General features: G+C 37.5%; 2 protein-coding genes across 2 annotated transcripts; one reads left to right on the forward strand and one right to left on the reverse strand.

The window, feature by feature from the left end:
* LOC130849895 (olfactory receptor 1009-like) lies at positions 1 to 942 on the reverse strand. Its single transcript, XM_057729141.1, has one exon. The coding sequence runs from the start codon at positions 940 to 942 to the stop codon at positions 1 to 3; it is 942 nt and encodes a 313-aa protein (XP_057585124.1).
* Positions 943 to 5,691: 4,749 nt separating this feature from the next.
* Positions 5,692 to 6,309, forward strand: LOC130850432 (serine/arginine-rich splicing factor 12-like). Its single transcript, XM_057729983.1, has one exon. The coding sequence runs from the start codon at positions 5,809 to 5,811 to the stop codon at positions 6,307 to 6,309; it is 501 nt and encodes a 166-aa protein (XP_057585966.1). The 5' UTR covers positions 5,692 to 5,808.
* Positions 6,310 to 21,406: the final 15,097 nt, after the last annotated feature.

Below are 21,406 nucleotides of genomic sequence, written 5' to 3' on the forward strand. Positions count from 1 at the left end.
TTAATCCCTACAAAACTTCCTCTTCGCCACAGCCCTGTGGATGGCATCTTTGACCTCCTTATTCCTCAAGCTATAGATAAGTGGGTTCAACATGGGGATCACTGCAGTGTAAAACACGGACACCAACTTGTTGAGATCCAGGGAGAAACTGGCACTAGGCCGTACATAAATAAAGAAAAGAGTACCATACAGGATCGAGACGGCCGTCAGGTGAGAAGAGCAGGTAGAAAAGGCTTTGCGCCTCCCATCAGCAGAGCGGATCTTCAGGATGGCGATGAGGATGTAAATGTAGGAGACCAGGATAGTCAGACCGCTGAAGATGCCCACAGCTCCGGCCACGACAAAAACCACCAACTTATTGAGCCTGGTGTCGGCACATACAAGGGAAAGCAGAGGTGACATATCACAGAAGAAGTGATTGAGGACATTGGGGCCACAGAAAGGGAGACGAAATGCGTTTGCTGTGTGAGTCATGGTGTTCAGGAAGCCGATGACGTAGGGACCAACCACCAGCTGGGTGCAGAGTCTCTGGGACATGACGACTGAATACAATAACGGGTTGCAGATGGCAACATAGTGGTCATAGGCCATGGACGCCAGGAGAAAACACTCTGCTGCCACAAAGAACCCAAAGAGCCACTGCTGCAAAGCACAGCCCCAGAAAGAGATGGCTTTCCTCCTCACAAAGAAGTCAGCGAGCATCTTGGGGCTCACGACTGAGGAGAAGCACATGTCCACAAAGGACAAGTGGCTAAGGAAAAAGTACATGGGCGTGTGAAGGCGGGAATCAATCTGTATCAGAACCATCATACCGAAGTTTCCAGTTAGGTTGATGACGTAGAAACTCAGAAAGAGCAGGAAGAGGAAGACCTGCAATTGAGGGTTGTAATTCAAACCTCTGAAAATGAACTCGGTGACCCTCATGTAGCTTTCGTTGGCCATGGACCGACTCTGGTTCCCACTAGAAGAGCAGAGGCATCACAATAGGTTTGGTAAACATATCTTCAAAAAGGAGACACAGGAAAAATAAACCAGTAACTGGGAGAGCATATGACTTAGTTGCATGCTGTGGCTAAGGAAACAGATGTGGGATACAGATCAGTGCAAAAGATCAGACCTGAAGCCATAACATCATAAGGCTGCATAGAAATCCACCAATATATGGATGAGAACCGGCAGCTTGGAAGCTCAAGTTCCCATAACTTACAGCAGAGGCAGTTCCAGAATAAAGACACAGTGATTCCAACTTCAGTGAACTTTACCTGAGTTCACCAAGTGGACACACACTTGGCGAAGTGATGCAAGAGACTGGGAATGAGGCATGCTGGAGAGGAAGGAGCAGCTGTTCAGTTTTAGGCATGTGCTGTGCACTTTGAGATTATAACCTAAGGCTAAATGCCTGTTCTCCAATTGCTCTGAAACGCACCTCCTCTGACCCTGGGAAAGTTACTTTTCTTCATGCATGAAACAAGAGTAATAATACTTACATGCTGCCTTTGATAGGCCTGCAAGCTAAATATCATTCTTCCCTTTTACATAGGAGGAAACTTAAAGCCAAATCCATGTTCATAATGCTAGTGACTGGCAGAAGTGGGCTTTGAACATGTAACTGTTAAAACAGACTGTGTTCTTTCCTTTTTCACATTGTAGAAGTGTTTCCTGTGTCTTCACAATTCCTTTCATCTCAAAGAGATCCAAAATTCATTGCAATATGAGTACAGGATAATGCATTTTTGGCTTCCTATTTCTGCTGTTGAGGTTATAGCCAATGGGCATTAGTGGGAAACACACAGGATAATAGAATGTTGAATTTAAGCATCACCTCCATGGAAACAGTACATGCAAGGAATCACAGAAAGAGGCTAAATTATCCCAACTCTATATTCTCTACATATTCTTTTTCATCCACTATAAGAATAACTTTGGTTGAGTCTGCTGACCTCTTCGTACCTGAGTTGCTTCATTCATTCAATGTGGCTAAAAGCATTGCAGCTCCATCTCTCAGAATTCTCATCCACCTAGATTGAGAGGGTTGATATATAAGTGCTCAGGAAACTTCCTGTACTTTAAATTTTTATTAGTCCAGGAATACTGGACTGCTAAACAGTTTTCCTTCACTTTTCTATTTTGAAATTTATCATGTGACTTTAGCAAGGCTGCCTTTGAGGCCAAATAAAACAGCTTACATCATATCCTTCACTTGAGGGGAATTAAAGGGAAAGAAAAGATGGCCAGACAAACCATCCACCCACCTCTCCCACCTCTTGCTTCAACCTCTTCAGGGTCTAATACTTCCTCTAGGATCAGTCATGTACTTTATCTCAGTCTTCCACTTGACCTTTGCCCAAAGCTCATCAACTCTTCCTTGTCAGTCTTGGTTTCTAAACCTGCCCAAGCCTCCTATGCACATTTTAACTTCTTAGTTTTTCTGTGTCACTTGGTACTTAGAATACAGTGCTCCACACAGAGTGGGGGACACAATGGGTTCTCAGGTTCAGAGCACTAAGATAACATCAACACAACCCATGATCGCCTTCCCTTAGCAAGGAAATCATCCAGGTGTTTTAGACTGAAATGTGAGTTGAATTCGGTGCTACCTTTCCCCGTTATCCTGCTGCTGAAGCATCTCTGTCCCCTTTTATACTCGTGATTATAGTTTGATCCAGTTATGGAAACTAAACTTACCTCTACCCCAGTTATCTCTTCTTAGACCTTGCTCAACCATCCAGTAAAGATGAGAAGCATGCTGATTCTGGCCGTGAACCAAATACATAGCTTACTTTAAACCCACTTAAATTAATTTATGTTCTCCCAAACTTGTTACAAACCAGGTAGAAAGAGGAACAGATAATGATTTAGAAGTTCTCAACTTATGTTTTAATGGGCTCCCTCTTCTTTAAAGATGACAAGAAGAACTAAAGTGAAAATGAGCCAAGTTTCTTAGTTTCCATCTCTTCCCTTAACACGGCAACCTTCACACACAGCATCACCCCAGAATTGTCAATAGTCATATGATTTTAATCTTTATTTTCTTCCAAAAAGAAAACAAGGAAGACTCTATTGTAAAACATACCCTGAGTCTTTGTCAATTAGCTAAAAATTCCCTGAACTAGTTGCATCATTTTGTCTTTGCTGTTATTGAAGATTCTCTGTCTCTAAAGTGTACTGTATCTCGGGAATGAGCCACTAAGGGAAAGTGCAATTAACATTGTGCTTCATAGCCTCAGTCTGTCCAATGAGATCTATTTTCTGATAATTTTATTTTTGTTTCTAACTGGATATTCACTCTCCATGTTCTCTAGTTTCAAGATAAGCAAGGAAACTGTATAGAATCCTTTGTAAATTAAAGTAGCAGAGAAATGGTGGGCCACTGGAGGACTTCGCTCCCCTGACCCTTCTTTCTTTTGCATTAATAGCTTGGGAATAAGGGTAAAGAATGCAGAAAATAGACTTTCCTCAAACATACCATGTAGCACACATTGCCAAAGAAGTTCATTTTCCTGGGACTTTGTCCAAACCTTGTAGAGTGTAACTGTTATAAGCAAGGGCTAAAAGAGAACAACTTCTGATGATGTATTAACTGGTCATTAACCTTTACAAGGAGATTATATCTGAACTGTCAGCATAGGGCAAAAGAGATACATTTATTACTGCCAAGAAAGGAATAAAACCAACAAAACAAAACACCCTAGGGTTATGTTTTGCCTCCAACATGAGTAGCATCAGCCTGACAAAACAGTGTCAAGTGGAAACCTGAATTTTGATTCTAGCCTGAGTAAGGGAAAACTTTCAGTCCTTTGACATGCAGCACAACTTCCCTACTATAGAAGGATTTGCTTTGTTTTTAATTTCTTAGTATGCTGCTGTATTCATTAAAGTAATTTTTTCCCATGAGATGTTAATTTTTTATAATAACTTTATGGTGACTCAAATATGAAAGACAATTTTACTTCTCCTCTGAAAATCCTTTAGACATTGCCCTTTTATCATTATCTTTTTACTATTAATATTGTTAACAAGATTGATAATTGCTTGATTTTATTCACTTTTTGAGGCATCAGGTTTTGATTGCCTTTGTGCTTAATTATTTTATTAACCTTACAATTGAAAAATCTCCTCTAGGATTTGTGGGCTTCTTCTTATTGATCTTTGTCTCAAACCTGGTGAAAAATTTAAATCTAAACACTGGATACTTTATTAGCTCAGAAAACACTTGATAACTTTGATCACCCCTTCTATTTTGATTGCTGACTTATCCTAAACCTATATGTAATACCTGTTGCTGAATCTCTATGTTTTTGATATCATTGTGTTTCTCCTCATCGGTTTAATTATGTTTTCCGTTTTCTCTGTATCTTGCAAGAGCTTTTCAAATTAGTGCTCTCAGACGTAAACTTGATCTTATAACTGTCAATTCTTACTCTAAAGCCACCTATGCGGTTTTAATTCTAATATTACATTGGAATTTCCTTGAAGTCCTCAATAAAACTCAGATCCCTTTCAGCTCATGGTTTTGTTTCTGTTTTTTTTTTTTTTTTTTTCTTTTAATGTTTTCTCTTCTATGATTTTCTGCCTCTGTTTCATGGAAACAAAAACATCTGAGATCCTCCTAGAAAATCCAAATTTTTCCTGATATTTTTCTGGTTCCTTTTATACTTCACTTGAAATTTATGTGATTCCTTTGAGTTGTCTGGATAATAATCATTCTCTAGTGTGTGACAGTGTGAATTCATCGGTTAAATAAGACTGAAGTTTTTCTTCTCCGTGTGTGTGTTATTTTTCTTTTTCTTTCTTTTTTTTTTTAATTGAGGGTCTTCTATCTACCACAAGCATTTGCCATTAATCAGGGTTCATGGCATGCCTTTGGCCCTATTTACTATCTTCCTGACGGTTGGCTAAAGATTTTTTTCTTTGAAGAACTGGCTAATGCTTTTTCCATAAGCATAATATTTATATTTTCTATTTTCTTGGAATTTCACTTACTGATTTAAATGGAAATTAATATTTTGATTCTTCCCATGTTTTCTACCACATAATTATTTTTAATTTTGTTATGCAAATCTGTTTTGAATCATTCTTTAGAATATATATTTCTAAGATTTTTTTAAATTTACTTTCCCCCCCCGCGCCCGCCTCTGCGGCTGCTCGCTGGTGGGGCCGAGGCCAAGGGAAGGGGGTCGTGCCAAGGGCCGGCGGAGCTGCTGTGGCGGCGGCAGGAGACCGAGTGAGCCCGGCGGCCGCGGGCAGACGCCGAACCGACGGAGGGAGCGGTCATGTCTCGCTACACAAGGCCCCCCAACACCTCCCTGTTCGTCAGAAACGTCGCGGACGCCACCAGAAAATCTAAAGCAGTCCACAGTAGCTGGCAAGCACCCCTCAGTTTGAACCAACCTGTTAGCTACAATCCAAGCATAAACCGAGCAGGCGAGACAAAAGGCACCTAAAGTTCAAGCATCAAGGAGTAAAGAGGGAGGGTGGACACAGATATAAAGACCTGGAAGAGGGAAAGTCTTTATCAAGCAAAAGACAAAGCCAACACCAGGTTGAGACTTCGGCTTTTCTACATTTACTCAGAGTTCCAGAATCAAAGCCAAGTCTGATTTTGTTGGTTCTGTGTCTCTTATAAAGTCCGTCTTGCAAGCCCTAAAGAATAAAGGTCAAGGTTCAAGATCAAGTGACATTGAGCTAGTCATATTTGAAGATGTTCGTGATGCTGAAGATTCTCTGTATAACCTCAACAGAAGGTGGGTATGTGGCCGTCAAATTGAAATACAGTTTGCACAAGGTGATCGCAAAACACCAGGCCAAATGAAATCAAAAGAACGTCACCCTTGTTCTCCAAGTGATCATAGGAGATCAAGAAGCCCCAGCCAAAGAAGGACTCGAAGTAGAAGTTCTTCATGGGGAAGAAATAGGCGGCAGTCTGATAGCCTTAAAGAGTCTCTACACAGGCGATTTTCTTACAGCCAGTCTAAATCTCGCTCCAAATCACTACCAAGGCGATCTACCTCAGCAAGGCAGTCAAGAATTCCAAGAAGGAATTCTGGTTCTAGAGGACGGTCAAGGTCCAAGTCCTTGCAAAAAAGGTCCAAATCGATAGGAAAATCACAATCAAGCTCACCTCAAAAGCAGACTAGCTCAGGAACAAAATCAAGATCACATGGAAGACATTCTGACTCCATAGCAAGATCCCCGTGTAAATCTCCCAAAGGGTATACAAATTATGAAACTAAAGCACAAGCAACAAAACACTCTCATTTTCGATCATATTCCAGATCACGGAGTTATCGTCATAAAACCGGTTGGTGAACAGCAACAGAAGAGTGCTACATAGCATTTAATATAAGTTATTAAACCTCTCATTATGTTAAATAAAAATTCTTCAAGGCTTACAGAAAATGTGAGTTGATATTAGTTACTTTGGGCATGTGCAAGAAATAAAATCTCTCTAGCTTGGGTGAATGAAGATTTGGTCTGTTTAAGGGCCCACACTACAAATTATGATGTGAGTAATGTCCCATTTTCTGGACCATTTTTTGTTTACATTGTGGCAGAAGGGTACTTTTCAAAGGAAATGGGTAAAATGGAACTTTAGAAAATTCGACTTGGATGTTAAGTATTAATAATAACTTTTACAAAGATATTTTTTACTTTGAAGTGCTTTAATTTCATGTAAAAAGTAATTATGACTGTATAATTCCATAGAGCAAACTTAAGACTATTTGACACCTTACGTTTCCTTTGTGTTTTCTGTTTAAACTTGGGCCAATTCCTGATGGATATTAGTTCATATTACAAAATTCTGACATTTCTAAAAGTAGAGTTTATATAGAAATCAAGCATTCAAAAGATAAATTCTTTCCTGAGTTCAAAAAAGGTTTTATTTTTACTGGGTGGAACAGTATAGATAAGTTGACATTAAATTGTATCCTCTACCATGTTCATTCACTTCAGAAATATCAAAGTGTTTAAAAAATATTGAATCTTGAATGGTTTGGGACTACTCTAAAAATTATGTGCAACACTCATAGTCCAAAGAATTCACATCAAGCCTTATACATTTTAAGAGTGGTACATTTTGTATAAAAATTATATTTTGTAACATTATAAATTCTACATACCCACTTCTCATCTACTGCTTAATTTTTCTTTTTAGAGCTCTAGCTCAAGACTTTAAATTGTATAGAATAAGTCATTTATTTTTGAAAATATTTAGTACCTTGTATTAAGAAGCTCAAGACTGCATCCTCAAAAACAGCTTTGCAGTATTGGGATTTACATTATATTGCCCTTCATTTTTTTAAGCCGAATAGCTTTATTGATATTCATTGCTTTTGTAGTTGTTAAAACTGAGAATTTCTTTAAAAATGTGTTTGTAGTTTACGTTTTTCAGAAGGTTTTGGTAGTATTTGTGATAAAATGGTTTTGCATATGATTATTATAGGGGATATATTTATAGAGCTCTACTTGTGTACCTTGTTGAATTCTATTGAAATTAAAAGTTCTCAGCCCATACAGTTAAAAAAAAAAACTTACTTTCTGAAGTCATAAAGACCTAATTTTCAGAGAGCTTATTTCTAGTTATAATGACATAATTACTGTTGGAATGCAAATTCAAAAGGCAAACCCATTTGTAAGAGAAAAGACAGATAATTAGGTTATCTTCAATGTGTATTTATGTTCTCTTAAAAGTTATTTTCTTCCTTTACCTAAATCACTTATTGGGCAAGAAAAATTAGGAAAGGTAGGAAAGGTACAAATAAACAACAGAAATCTTACCACAGAACATTTGCCTTATGATGCAAATGATTTGCACATTTTTAGCTGATATAAGCGCAAATTAAGAAAAAATATTTTATTTGTTTTATCATAATAGTATCAGATTGATCTTGGAAGCTGTGTTTCAAATTCACACAATTCCTGGCTGAAGCCAAAATGCCTCGTAAAATTACAGATTTCATATTTAACCAACCATCAGTGTTATATTTGATAACCAATATGGCACAAATAAATGAATGAATGAATTAATTAATTAATTAATTAAGTAGACAAATTAATAATACAACTAGCAATGCTGAGAGAATACAAATTTAGAAAATTGTTATATCAAAAATACTTCCTTACAGGTTGAGGAATCTATAGACATTAGTAATAATGAAGCATTAATAGCACAAGTTAAATTTTTCAAAGACAAATGTTTGGGAGAATAATATATTCTACAAATATGCCCCAAAGCAAACTAATGATGATAAATTCTCTAGCGAAAAATGAATATGTGATATCACATATCTCTATCACATACTCACCACTCTTTTCCAATTCCCTGTTCTCTCTGAATCTCAGCACTGTAGAGTACTGCCTTCCCCCACTCCCTTGGGTTTAGGCATGGCCACATAACTTGTTTTAACCATCGCCATTTGAAATGAAGGGCATGAGTCATTCCTAGTAGAAGCAAACAAGAGCCTATGTACTTTCTCCCCTCCCACACTGAGTAGCAAAGTTCCAAATGGTGGAATCTTCAACTACTCGAAGTCTTCAGGCCCAGAATCCACTAACATGCAACAGGAATGGCCATTGAACAAGAAAGAAATGTTTCTTTATTGCGTTAAGGCCCAGAGATTTGGAAGCTGCTGATAATTATAGAATAACCTAGCATTTTCCAAAAGATACTGAATTCTTTGAAGATATTATGGAAACATTGCATTCATTATCTGAACAGGTGGAAAAATATTAGTTTCACATAATCCATTTTGAAAATATGAGATTAAAGAATTGTATTGTTTTCATTATAGGAAAGCGCTGGTATGTAAAAAAGAATGCCTACATTTGATTATAGATCTGAATAAATGTGTAAAGATGACCTAAGTTTCAAATTTTGATATTTCCTCAGTGAAGAGGCCCAGCGAATCACCCATGAAACTCACAATTTACAATATTTACTCAAATCCTCAAGTTTCCAAACAGCCTTATAGTGTCCCAATATTACATATGAACTGACAACCAAGAAGCGCTAAACATCTGGAAAAATGCCCATAATAAGAGGCAACAAACTAACAGTAAAAAGAACTTGGAAAAAACTATGCATGAATAGGAAAAACAATTTAAAAACCATCATCATCTAAGGGAGAAGAAAAATGTATTCATGAAACAAGAATAGAATGCTATACTTTAAAAAGAATGGTTTGAAGACATTTTAAATGAACTAGCAAAAATGGAAAACTCCATCTGAATATGGAAGACCAAGTTGAGAAACCTTTCAGAAAGTAAAGCAAAAAGAAAATGATGAAAATGAGAAAATAGAATGTAAGAATATTAAATATTGAAGCCAGGAGGTGAAACATCTGAATAATAGAAGCTCCAAAAAGAAAGGAAAGAAAAACGGAAAAAAGAAAATTATCAACCAGATAATTCAGTAGAATATTCCCAAGTTGAAGAACATAAGTGTTCACATTTCATGATGACCAGCATTTTGGATTAAAATACGTTAAGATGAAGTCACCACATTGTGAATTTTTATGACAATGCAAAAATTTTGCTAATTCCCAAAGAGAGAGAAAACACTGGCTTCATACTCAGGTTCAAGGATAAGAATGATTTTAGATTTACCAACAACCAACACAGAAAACTAAAAAGCAAGTACTAATACCTTCAAAATTCTGAAGAAAAGTAATTTCCATCTCAGAAATCTATTCCCAGCCAGTGTAATCGTTAAAAGGGAAGGTAGAGTGGGGCAGGGGGTGAAGGGGAAGCTGGGACAAAGTGAGAGAGAAGCATAGACATATATACACTACCAAATGTAAAATAGGTAGCTAGCAGGAATTGCTGTATAACAAAGGGAGATCAACTCGATGATGGGTGATGCCTTAGAGGGCCAGGACAGGGAGGGTGGGAGGGAGTCTTGGGAGGGAGGCTATATGGGGATATATGTATAAATACAGCTGATTCACTTTGGTGTACCTCAAAAACTGGCACAAGAGTGTAAAGCAATTATATTCCAATAAAGACCTTAAAAAAGAAGAAGAAGAATACTGATTTGACCAAAAAAAGTCCCAAAACTCTACTAGGGAGAGAAAGTTGTGTGTCTGGTGGGAGGTATAAGAAAACTAGTCCCAATGTTTAATAGTAACAAATCAGGGGGAAGGGATAAATTGGGAGATTGGGATGGACATATACATACTACCAAATATAAAATAGATAACTAATAAGGACCTACTGTATAGCACAGGGAACTCTACTCAGTACTCTGTAATAACCTATATGGGAGAAGAATCTTAAAAAAAAAATAGTGGATATATGTATATGTATAACTGATTCACTTTGGTGTACACCTGAAACAAACACAACATTACTTTACTCCAATAAAAATTTAAAAAAATGAAGATAGAATAAATACAATTTTACGCACACAATTTCTTTAACTCTTTACCTTTCTTGGCAGACAACTTTATCAAAACCTTTACTTACTTTCTCAGAAAAGTATTGGAGCATGAGCTCCGACAAAACAAGGGGGTAACCAAAAATGGGAAGATAGAGGAAATCAAGAAGATGGAATCCAAAAACAACAAAAATCTAAAGAATTGTGTTTAAAGGAGATCTCAGGATGATAACTGTGCACTAGATGTAGAGGTCAAATACTCCAGTTGAAAACAGAACAGAGGGCTCCAGGAGAAATTTCTTTAAGAAAATGAAATTGACAGAATACCTGATGCGTCTAAAACGATAATTTAACAGGGAGTTCAGGACAGAATTAGAGATTAGCACATAGAAAAGTAAGCAAATAAAACCAAAACTAGCAGTGTAAGAAAAAAAAAAAGTTGCATGGGAAAAAAAAAAAAACTATTCATAATATATTGCATGGCTTAACTGTGACTGACTTTTGCACAGTAAAAAAAAAAAAAAAAAATAGAAAAATATTCATAATTATTGCACACCTCAAATAAAAATGGTCTTTGCATTGTGAAAACTGATACAACTGAATATTGATCTAACAAAAATTACAATAAAATTGTATTTAGTGGATGGTGGGATGAAAGAGATGTGGTTGATACTGTGAAATGGGACCTTGGGGAAAGTTAAATCCTCATCCTTCACATCGAGTAGTCCAAAGGAGTGACCAAAAATATAAGCAAGTTATTTAGTGCTTGCCTGTGGGGAAGGAGAAATCCAGAGAGGGAACTCACAAGAATTGCTCCTTTTTTTTTTTTTTTCCTTTTTCCATAAGAAGCTTTGTAGAACTAAATAGTCTTTTAAATTTTGCACGGAAAGAGATGATTGCTGGGGAAAGTTGGTTTCAATTAAGGCTGAGAGTTGAAGGAAATCGTCAGTGAAGAGGTAGATGATCCTGGGGTATTTGATTACAGGGTATCTTAGTCCATTCAGGCTGCTACAACAGAATGCCATAGACTGGGTCATTTATAAATACAGAAATTTATTTCTCACACTTAGGGGGCTGAGAAGTCCAAGATCAAATTTCCAGCAGATTCAGTGTCGAGTGAGGATCTGCTCCCTGGTTCATAGATGGCTATCTTCTCCCTGTGTCCTCACATGGTGAAAGGGGCAAGGGAGCGCTCTGAGGTCTCTCTTCTAAGAGCATTAATCCTACTCATAATGGCTTTACTCTCATGACCTAATGCCTCCCAAAGGCCCCAGTTCCAAATACCATCATATTGGGGAGTCAGCCTATGAATGTGGGGGAGACACAAACATGCAGTCTATAGCACAAGGATTCCTCTGGATTCCTAGGGAAGATTGGGAAGGCGGTGATTGAAGACTGTGTCAGGGAATGGATGCATGGAGGAGAATGGTGATGAGAGAATGGGAAGAGATAAACTATGGAAGACAAGAGCAGCAACGTCTTAAGGAGTAAGGAAAGAAACAAATAGATGTGTGGTGTAGTGAATCTAGCTGTTCAAAATGTACGTTCAAATTAACTCTGTCATCCCTTCTAGGATGGGGCCGGAATGGCCCTCAGCTCTCTCGGGATTCTACAGCAGCCCCAATTAGTTACTCTTATAAGTGAAGTTGAGGCTCTGATGTATGGGAAAAACCCAGGCATCTGGAAGTATCAGTGATAGTTTAACTAAAATTCAAGGGTTCATGGGACTTCCCTGGTGGTGCAGTTGTTAAGAATCCGCCTGCCAATGCAGGTGACATGGGTTCGATTCCCTGGTCCAGGAAGATGCCACATGCCAGGGAGTTACTAAGCCGTTGTGCCACACCTACGGAGCCTGAAAATCACAACTACCAAAACCTCCATGCCTAGAGCCCATGCTCTGCAACAAGAGAAGCCACTGTACTGAGGAGCCCGTGCACCACAAAGAAATGTAGCCCCCGCTCACCACAAGTAGAGAAAGCTCACACTCAGCATCAAAGACCCAGTGCAGCCAAAAAATAAAATCAAACAAATTCAAGTGCTCACAGTTGAAAACTTAGACATTCCAGATCACTTAGAAATGATACCAGGCAGCAGATAGTGGGGCAATTGTCTTCACCCTGTGGAAAGAAATCTATTTCATGAAGGTGCTGAAGCATTTCTACTGTTTAGTCATTTATTATTTCAGTACTAACCAATGGTTCTCAAAATTTATATCTATATAGGTGTTATTCAAAGGAAAATATAAGCACATTTTTTTGTACCATGTGAGAGAATTACTGTGGGTATCCAGGAATTTATAGAGCACAGTTTAAGAAATATGAACTTAGCCAAGAAAACACTATGAAAATTTACTCAATTGCAAATTGTCAGCTCCTCCAAAAGAGGCATTTTGTCCTCATAACCAGTAAAGGATTTATATTTAAAATCCTTAAATTACCATTAAAATTTCAGAAATTCAAAAATTCTCATAAAACACTTTAGACTGACAAATAATATAATGAACATGATTTCAGTCTCAATGCTGAGGAACATTGATCTAGATGAGTTGTTCTCAACCTGGCTGTATGTTAGAATCAGCTTAGAAGATTTTTAAAATACTAGAGGCTGGGTCTCTGATAAGCCACAGGAGTTTCAAAGCTCAGCCACTGGTGGGACCTAGACCTAGTTTCTAGACCCTGACTGAGCCCCTTAATGGGTTTCCACACCTCCATGCTGTCCTCAAGTCCATCCGGCATCCAACCCCAGGATGTACATGGTGGGTGAGACAGAGCCATAAAAAGCCATCTGAGTACCAGACATGCTCAGAGTTGATCTTATTCCTTGGTCTTTAAGACGTCACAAATCCTGCCATAGACTACCTTTCCAACATGATATGTCATCTCCTGGCCTTTACCCACCGCTGTTTCATCTGATAAGGCTATCCACTCTTCCCTTCTCTGAAACTCTTATCACACCATCATGTTTGTCTTCAAACCAGTCTTCAGAATAGCTTAAACATGACCTCCTCCATTAAAAGCCTTCCTCTGACATCTGCAGTCTAAGCAATCTCTTCCTCTAAATTTCAAGCCATGTAGCACCCTCACATATGAAAAGTATTAGTGCTACCTTTTATTATGGTGGTTTTGTGTGGGACTTACTATCCCTTACAAGACTATGACCACAGAGGATGGAGACGTAACTTGGTCAATTCAACAAAGAATTATGGTGTCCCGGGTAGCACTGATATGGCTGTACCAATTGTTAAATACAAAAGAACATCCATAGTCCTTAGAAAATAGCTGCTTCCCTTAGCCCTTCAAGTACCCACTACCCTGAATATCTCAGCCCTTCTAACTCCAGACTTCCTACAATCCAGCCACCAGGATAATGCCTCGTACAGCAGAAGGCTCTAGGATCCTGTTTCAGCCAGCATCCTTTGTGATGTATCAGGCCTTCTTCCTATCAGTTGTGAATACCATCCCCTACTGATGTTCACTTTTTGCAAGATCTTGCAACATGAGGTGAGGAATGCAGAGGGGACCAAACAATGGTTGTCAAAGGAAATCAGCTTCCTTCCTCATATCCTTATAAATTCATGATTAAAAACAAGATGCTAATTTTTTTTGTACAGGTGAGGAATGTCAAGGAAAAGAAATCATGAATTGAATTAATTTACTCCAGTTGACAATTTACATATACATTTTCTGTTGAGAAATTATCAGATTTTTATAGGAATTTTTTTCCAAAAAAAAAGATCATAAATGCATACAAAACAGTTCATTAGCAAATATATCATGAAAAATTCCAAAAATGATAGGTGGGGCATAAAGTTCAGGCATACTGACCTACTGAATAATAGACATCGTATTCAGTAAGTGTTAAAGTAGGGTGATACTTTTACAGGGAAGAGCCAAATCTGACTACATGTTGGATTTGTTTCTTTTACTTTAACCTTTGCTTCCAGATGCTTTTGTTCACTAAAAGGATACTGTCTATACATAATGGCCTGCCTCAGGGAACCCTGCTGCTCTGCCTGAACATTAAACCAAAGTGCCTTTGTACAGGAAAACATCCTGACCCTGTCCACCTGTGGATGGCTGCAAGAAAGAAGAAATTAATACATCCCCTCCCCGAGGTTCATCATTCCACGGGATATTTGCAAACCTTATGGCCTTTTTACTTTACTTCCTTATCTGCTCCCCTTCTCTGTGCTATAAAAGAAACTGGCATCCAGACCCCAATAAGATGCTTATTTTGAGACTTTAGTCTGCCACCTTCTCAGTCTGCTGGCTTTCTGAATGAAGTCGTATTCCTTGCCTCAACACCTTGTCTCTGATTTGTTGGCCTGTTGTGCGGTGAGCAGAGCAAGCTTGGATTTGGTAACAATACTGGCACCAAAAAAAGGACTGAATAAAATTGGTATTGGTAAGATATGTGTGTATGTGTGTGTGTATATATATATATGATAAAGGAGGCAGTTGGATGACGGGGAAAAAAGGGGAGCTTGAGAACTAAGAAGAATTTAATTTGACATCTGTGTCTGCAACTTCTTGTGTAGTTTTAGGCAGGTCACTCCACTTTTCTTACCTTCAGTTTTCCTTATCTCTTGAATGAGGACAATTCCTACCTTACAGAGTGGTCTTAAAACAAAATTATCTTAACAGGACTTACCACATTACCTATTACTTAAGAATTTTACACTCTCTGTTCTTAAAGAGTGTTTCAGTGGCTCAACTGACAGTAGCATTGTACAATTATTATTATTATTCATATTTAAGTATTATTTCATGAAGAAAAGAGCAATTAATCTTCAGGTATTTTTAAATTCCTGAAGAATTATATTAAAATACTAATATGGAAAACCAAAAAATGCAAAATTAAAGGGTCAAATATTCCAATGTATGGTCAATATGTATTTAAAGATGAAAATAGTAACAAAAAATGGAAAAAAAACATAATTTTACTTTTTTAAAGTAGCAAAGGACAGACTAGGAAGAGTATTTGCAGCTAATGTTAAAAAACCTTTTAAAAAATCTCATTAGGGTGATGTAAGGAATTATAAGAATGTTTGATGGAGTAAAAATCTCTGAAACTTGTGTTTCCAGAACAAGTGTGTCATAATTCCATTACGTATCATTAGAAAATTATTTTCTCCTTTTACATTGTACTTTCACAATGTGACAATAAGAATTTTAGAGATTAGGGATTTTAAAATTTTATGTGCCATGAACTTTAAAAATTCTATGAGACTTGAGTCTTCCTGTATGGATCCAAAGACACAAAACTTATACAATTTCACAGCCCTTCAAAATTAGTTTTTACACTTTTGAAAGCTTTTTTCCAAGCCTACTATCTTAATAATTCTTTCAATTATTAAAGGAAACTTGACAATTTTATTGTGATTTACAAGCTGATGCTGCCACCATGTGTCCAAGTTTAACACTACCTTAAAGAGGAACTATGACAATGTTATTTCACTAGGAATGGTGCCTACACTTTATTTGAACACACCCTATATTCATTAAGACCATGTTAATAGTAGATAAATAAAGAGTAAGAAGCAGTGGGGGACAGAGTATTTCACCAATAATGTGAAATAGTGCATCTCATGGTACTGAAAGTATAACAAACTTTAACAAATTTTGACCCTCTTATTCTAAAATAATACTAAATATTTAAAACCAAATTTTTAAGAATTTAGGAGTAAGGTCATTTTTAGGGGATTCTTATTAACAAGAAATTGGAACAGGACTAATACGAACCTTAAAAGTTAATGATATTTTATCACATTCCTTTCAAAATGTCCTCAGATAGATTTAACAAACTTGTAGTGAATAATTATGTCAGTGTCATATATTGTCCTAGACTCTGATGATAAAGAAGTAGTACTTCCAGGGACTTCCCTGGTGGTGCAGTGGTTAAGGATCCACCTGCCAATGCAAGGGACATGGGTTCGATCCTTGGTCTGGGAAGATCCCACATGCCTTAGAGCAACTAAGCCTGTGCACCACAACTACTGAGCCTGTGTGCTGCAACTACTGAGCCCATGTACCACAACTACTGAGGCCCAAGCATCTAGAGCCTGTGCTCCACAACGAGAAGCCACTGCAACAAGAAGCCTGCACACCACAATGAAGAGTAGCTCCACTCTCCGCAGCTAGAAAAAGTCCACAAGCAGCAACGAAGACCTAATGCAGTCAGTAAATAAATAAGTAAGTAAATAAATAAGTAATTAAAAAAAAGAAAAAGAAGTAGTATTACCTCAGGACATTTAATAAAGAATAATTCTTTTTCTAGGTGACTAAAATTGTGTAAAATTTAATGAGGAGGAGACGATGTCCTATGCCTTTCTAACATCTATAAAGATGATCATATGGAATTTTTATAAAACTAAAGAATATCAGTAACAAGAAGAATAGTAGAAATATCCATCACAATCTTGTGAGCACTTATCTACAAGATGTTAATTTTATATTAATATAATGCTTTAAATAGTTATCCCCATTTCACAGAGTATAAACAACTGTTATGTTTAAATTATCTGTAATATTAGAAATGGCTTCTTGTTTTGCATTGTGCAATATGAAGTCTCTCTTGCATAACCTGAATATAATTGGGACTTTCCCATTTAAATTCTCTCTCTCTCTCCCTTTATCCTGTGCGCCTGTGCACATGTGCACGCGCACACACACACACACACACATATTAAGCATATTAAAAATGAACTTTTTTTTTCATAGAGTGTTCTCACATTGGTAGGGGATAGGAAAGTGTTAAAAGTGTATCTTTCTCTCTCCAAAACATCTTCTTTATACTTTTCTCTCTCCTTCCTCAAAGTTCCATTTCAAATGTGTTTGTCTGCCCAGCCAGGTCTTCCTTTTCCTTTCTTTGGCAACAAGAACTACTCTCTTATTGTACATAACTTGTCCATCTCACACCTGGTGGGGCTATCAAGCATGAGACCCTGCCTCTCCCAAACCACAGAGGTAAGCACTTGGTCCAGCAGAGGAAGTCAGTGAGGGAACCCCGACACTCTGGACACAGCCACCAGATCAGTAAGCGGGAATGAAGCCAAAGTCATAGCATTTGTTTCTCTTGAAGCATGTCAAATGGAGAAAAAGAAAGTGAATAAAAACCATTTTCTCCACTATCTTCTCTAAATTTTATTATCTTTTAATACGCTGAACCTAAAAATCAAGCCAGTAGTCAACCGAAGTGTGTTATGTATGTTCTGTTCCCACCCTTTGGCTCCAAAAGAGACATCTGTGCCAGTTTGAATTAGGATTGCCTATTCCTCTGATAGAAAACCCAAAATAACAGTGACTTTTAAAAAGTATGTAAAGTAATTTATTTTCTCTGTCATAAAACTTATCTGGAGGTAGCAATACAGGGCTGATACAGCTAATATACAGTATCAGAAACACAAAGGTTTCCTTATGGTACAAGATGACTGCTCAAGGTCTAGCCATTAAAGCTGCATTCCAGGTCACACAAAGGAGATAGGTGAGGGGAATGGCACTCCCTAAAAATCTAAGGAGATTTCTTAGAAGTACCTCACAAATCTTCCACTTACATATCAGGACTTAGTCACATGTCAACACCCACCTACAAAGGAGAATGAGAAAAGCAGTCTTTTATCTTGGTTTCAATGTGCCAACTAAAAATACGGCTTCTATTAAAGATGGGCAGAATGAGAGATGGGATGCCTCTTTTTGATACAGAAATAAATGGAATCTATTTGACTTCTCATCTATCCTTTTTCCTAGGTGATTTTAACTATGATGATGGCATTAGTACAATAGCTAAAAGTGTAAGTTTTGTTGTCTTGAGGATCTGAGTCAGAACCCCAACCCCACTACATACTAACTGTGTGATCCTGCCTCCAACCCAAGATATACTCCATCCTATTATGCTTTTCATTTTTTGTGGTAGTAGTGGCCACAGGTTGGTTTGTCTTTACTCGTAAGCCTCTCTCCTCCCAGTGGAATGTAAGCCCCATGGAGAAAGGGACTTTGTCTTGTGGTTCACAGATCTATCCTCAGAACCTGGGATGCTGCCTGTCAAGTACTACATATTAGAAATCATCACATGTGACTTGTTAATTTAATAAATTATTTTGTCAATTAAAAACCCTGTTGAGAGGAATATTTAATAATTGTTTAAAATATTTAGGATGTATGATTTAAACAGGCAAAATAATATTTCATATGAAATATTTTAAAATATTATATATAGATACACATAAAAATATAAAGAATATAAACAAATGATTTAACACAGATGTCCTGTACAAACCAAATCATATTACAAAAACGTGCTTTTTAAGATCTTATAAAATAGACTATGGACATTTATGTATTTCCAAATTCTACGTATACTATACAAATATACATAAACAGAAAAATAACAAATAAATATATGAAAATAGCCACAGTTTTTATATGTGATGTGAAATTACATATGATTTTTATCTTTTCTGTGTTCTATTTTCCAAATATCCTACAATGATTTTGAGCACCCCTCCCCGATATGTTTTTATTGTTTATTTTAGGCAACAAAAGTTTTTTTTTTAATTTAGGCACATCTATTTTATATTCTTATTAGTTCAAAGTTTTTAAAATTTGATTTATACATTAAAGTATACAATAAGCTATGTAAGCTAAAACATCTTCTCAATTTAAAAACTTTGCTTCATCGTTTTTCTTTAAAGTGGTAAAAACCATGGTCAATGAATGAAAATTCTGGAATCTCTAGGAGGGCACAAAGCCTCTCATCACACTCAATAGGATCCCTTGCCAAGAATACAGACAAGTCTGCTGCCCATCAGCATCAGGAGATCTGCCTTCAACCCCATTATGTTTGTCTTTGAAATGGCTCAAGTGAGATTCACGGAGATTGCAGTTACTGATCCATCACCCTGAGTTCAGATAATAGCCATTTCCATCTAAATGGAATGGGCCACTCTTTGGATGAAGTACCCATAAAGCATCCAGAGCCTTGGCAAAGAGTGTCTACTCAGATAATCTCAATGTGTTTCAGGGAATCTTCAGAACTTGAAGAAAACCTGTTAGCACCTAATCCATTCTGAACATTGGGTGCACAGGGGCTTATAATAAATGCTGCATCCCTTTTCTTGACCAGTTACTCCTTCTTAATTGTTTATGAAATGTCCCTTCTTTGATTGAGACATAATATGCGGTACAGGTTGTCCTGATGGAGTCTCCAGACACTATGAGATGAAAAAAATCTAAGCCTCTGTGACCTACATTGGTCCTATCATCGCTTCTGCTCCCCAGAGCTACAGGAGTCAAGCTTTATGGGAGGAGGATGCTGGACTGTGATTGGGACCAATTACTGTTGAGACTCAGAGTGGCCACTGGATGACCGTGAATGAATTCCCTGGCCATTCCCTTATGTAATTATCCTCCTAGATTGCTTCAGAGAGGTTGAGAGTCATCTCTCTCATCCCACGGAAAACATGGGGCTCACAAACTCCCTGTGGGCCCTAGGCTCAACCAGAGCTACCTGGATCCCAATAACTCAGGTGTAGTAGGTTTTTCGTCTCTGGGTTTCTTTTTTTAATGTTGCATATTTTTCTTGTCCAAAATCTTAGATAAAAGAGATCATATTTGTGAGTATATCTTATAGCATCAAACTTAGATCTTAGAAATTCGACTGCCAAAAATCTCATGGGGGATGGGGCAGGGAGAAACAAGGGAATGTTCTAGAACCTTTCTTGGATGCAGAGATCCAGTGACGAGATTTAGAGGTTCAAAGACAGGATGCAGAGCAATCACCTGGAAGCAGAATTTGACTTGCTGAGCATGAGGTTTGAACTTTTATTCTTTTCCTGAGAAAGGAGGAAACAAGGATGGCATCCAAATGATAGAAACATAAATTCTGATCAGGCGGCCATTTCTTTGCCCGTTCATTCAGAAGCATTGCTAAGCGGCCTAGGATCATAGGAACATTCCCAGTTCAGTTGATTTGCATAGAAGCTCTTTTTTTTTTTTAATTTTTCATTTCCTGTACTGCATATGAATTTAGGTCTTGGCAAAAAATATTCTTTATAGATATTCCTTTGGTGATAGGACTTATTGTTAAAGGCTTCACTCCTTTAGAGTGAAGTCACAAAAACTTGCAAAACTAAGTCATAGATACAGAAGTGATTCTCAACCAGCATGGAGATCATTTAGGATAAAAGCAGGAGTGGGAGCCTATGGCCTCCAGCAGCTGAGTGGAATCTCACAATGGCAGTAAGGAAGTAAACAGAGATTTATCCCAGTGGTTAGACCACAGAAGTGCACTAGCTCCAGACACAGTCAAACGGTAACAACCTGGATGTTGGGAATAGAGGTGTTCATTATACTATGTTTATTATTCTACACATGTAAAAACTCCATAATAAAAATATTTTTAAGTAAAAATATGTTGGATGAGGTATCAGAACAGTTGATGGTGAATAGTAGGGAGATGTCTCAGAAATGACCTGGAGAATAATTGTAAATAATCAACAGCTGTCATGAACTAGGATGGTGTTCATGAACCCAACAGCAGAAACCCTATCCACCACTCTGACACAGCATCTGTGTCACATGGCAACTAAATAGAGCTCTGGTTTCTAGAAGATATGTATATGCCGTGGATAATAAGAGGAACCTCTTACCAGCCACAAGAATCCAAAGAACCTCTGCTCTGAGGCACAAACCAAAACACTGATAATTTTCTTTTCAGCAAGAAAATGTCACCTTATTTCACTATTAAAGCAGCAAACACAAACACATCTGAAATTGTTCATCTCACCCTCCAACTAATTAATCCTTTCCACAATAAATAAATAATACAAATTAAGTGGAGGAAATTTTTGAGCTAATACCCAGATCCTTTTCACAGCATCCCATTGGCACTATTTCTGTCTCTGATTATTTAGCACATGGCTCATTCCTTCTGAGACAATGGCTTCAGTGAAACCATGATTATCCTTAGCCTGTACACCATCTCCACGTCTCCAGTTGCTTCCATAGCCTGCTCACTTCCTCTGATCTCAAGTCA

The sequence above is a fragment of the Hippopotamus amphibius genome, chromosome 3 (genome assembly GCF_030028045.1).
Source record: "Hippopotamus amphibius kiboko isolate mHipAmp2 chromosome 3, mHipAmp2.hap2, whole genome shotgun sequence".
Taxonomy (NCBI): domain Eukaryota; kingdom Metazoa; phylum Chordata; class Mammalia; order Artiodactyla; family Hippopotamidae; genus Hippopotamus; species Hippopotamus amphibius.

Bases quoted from the DNA above. Each gene is read 5' to 3' on its own strand.
- LOC130849895 (XM_057729141.1), bottom strand. From the start codon at position 942: ATGGCCAACGAAAGCTACATGAGGGTCACCGAGTTCATTTTCAGAGGT.
- LOC130850432 (XM_057729983.1), top strand. From the start codon at position 5,809: ATGAAATCAAAAGAACGTCACCCTTGTTCTCCAAGTGATCATAGGAGA.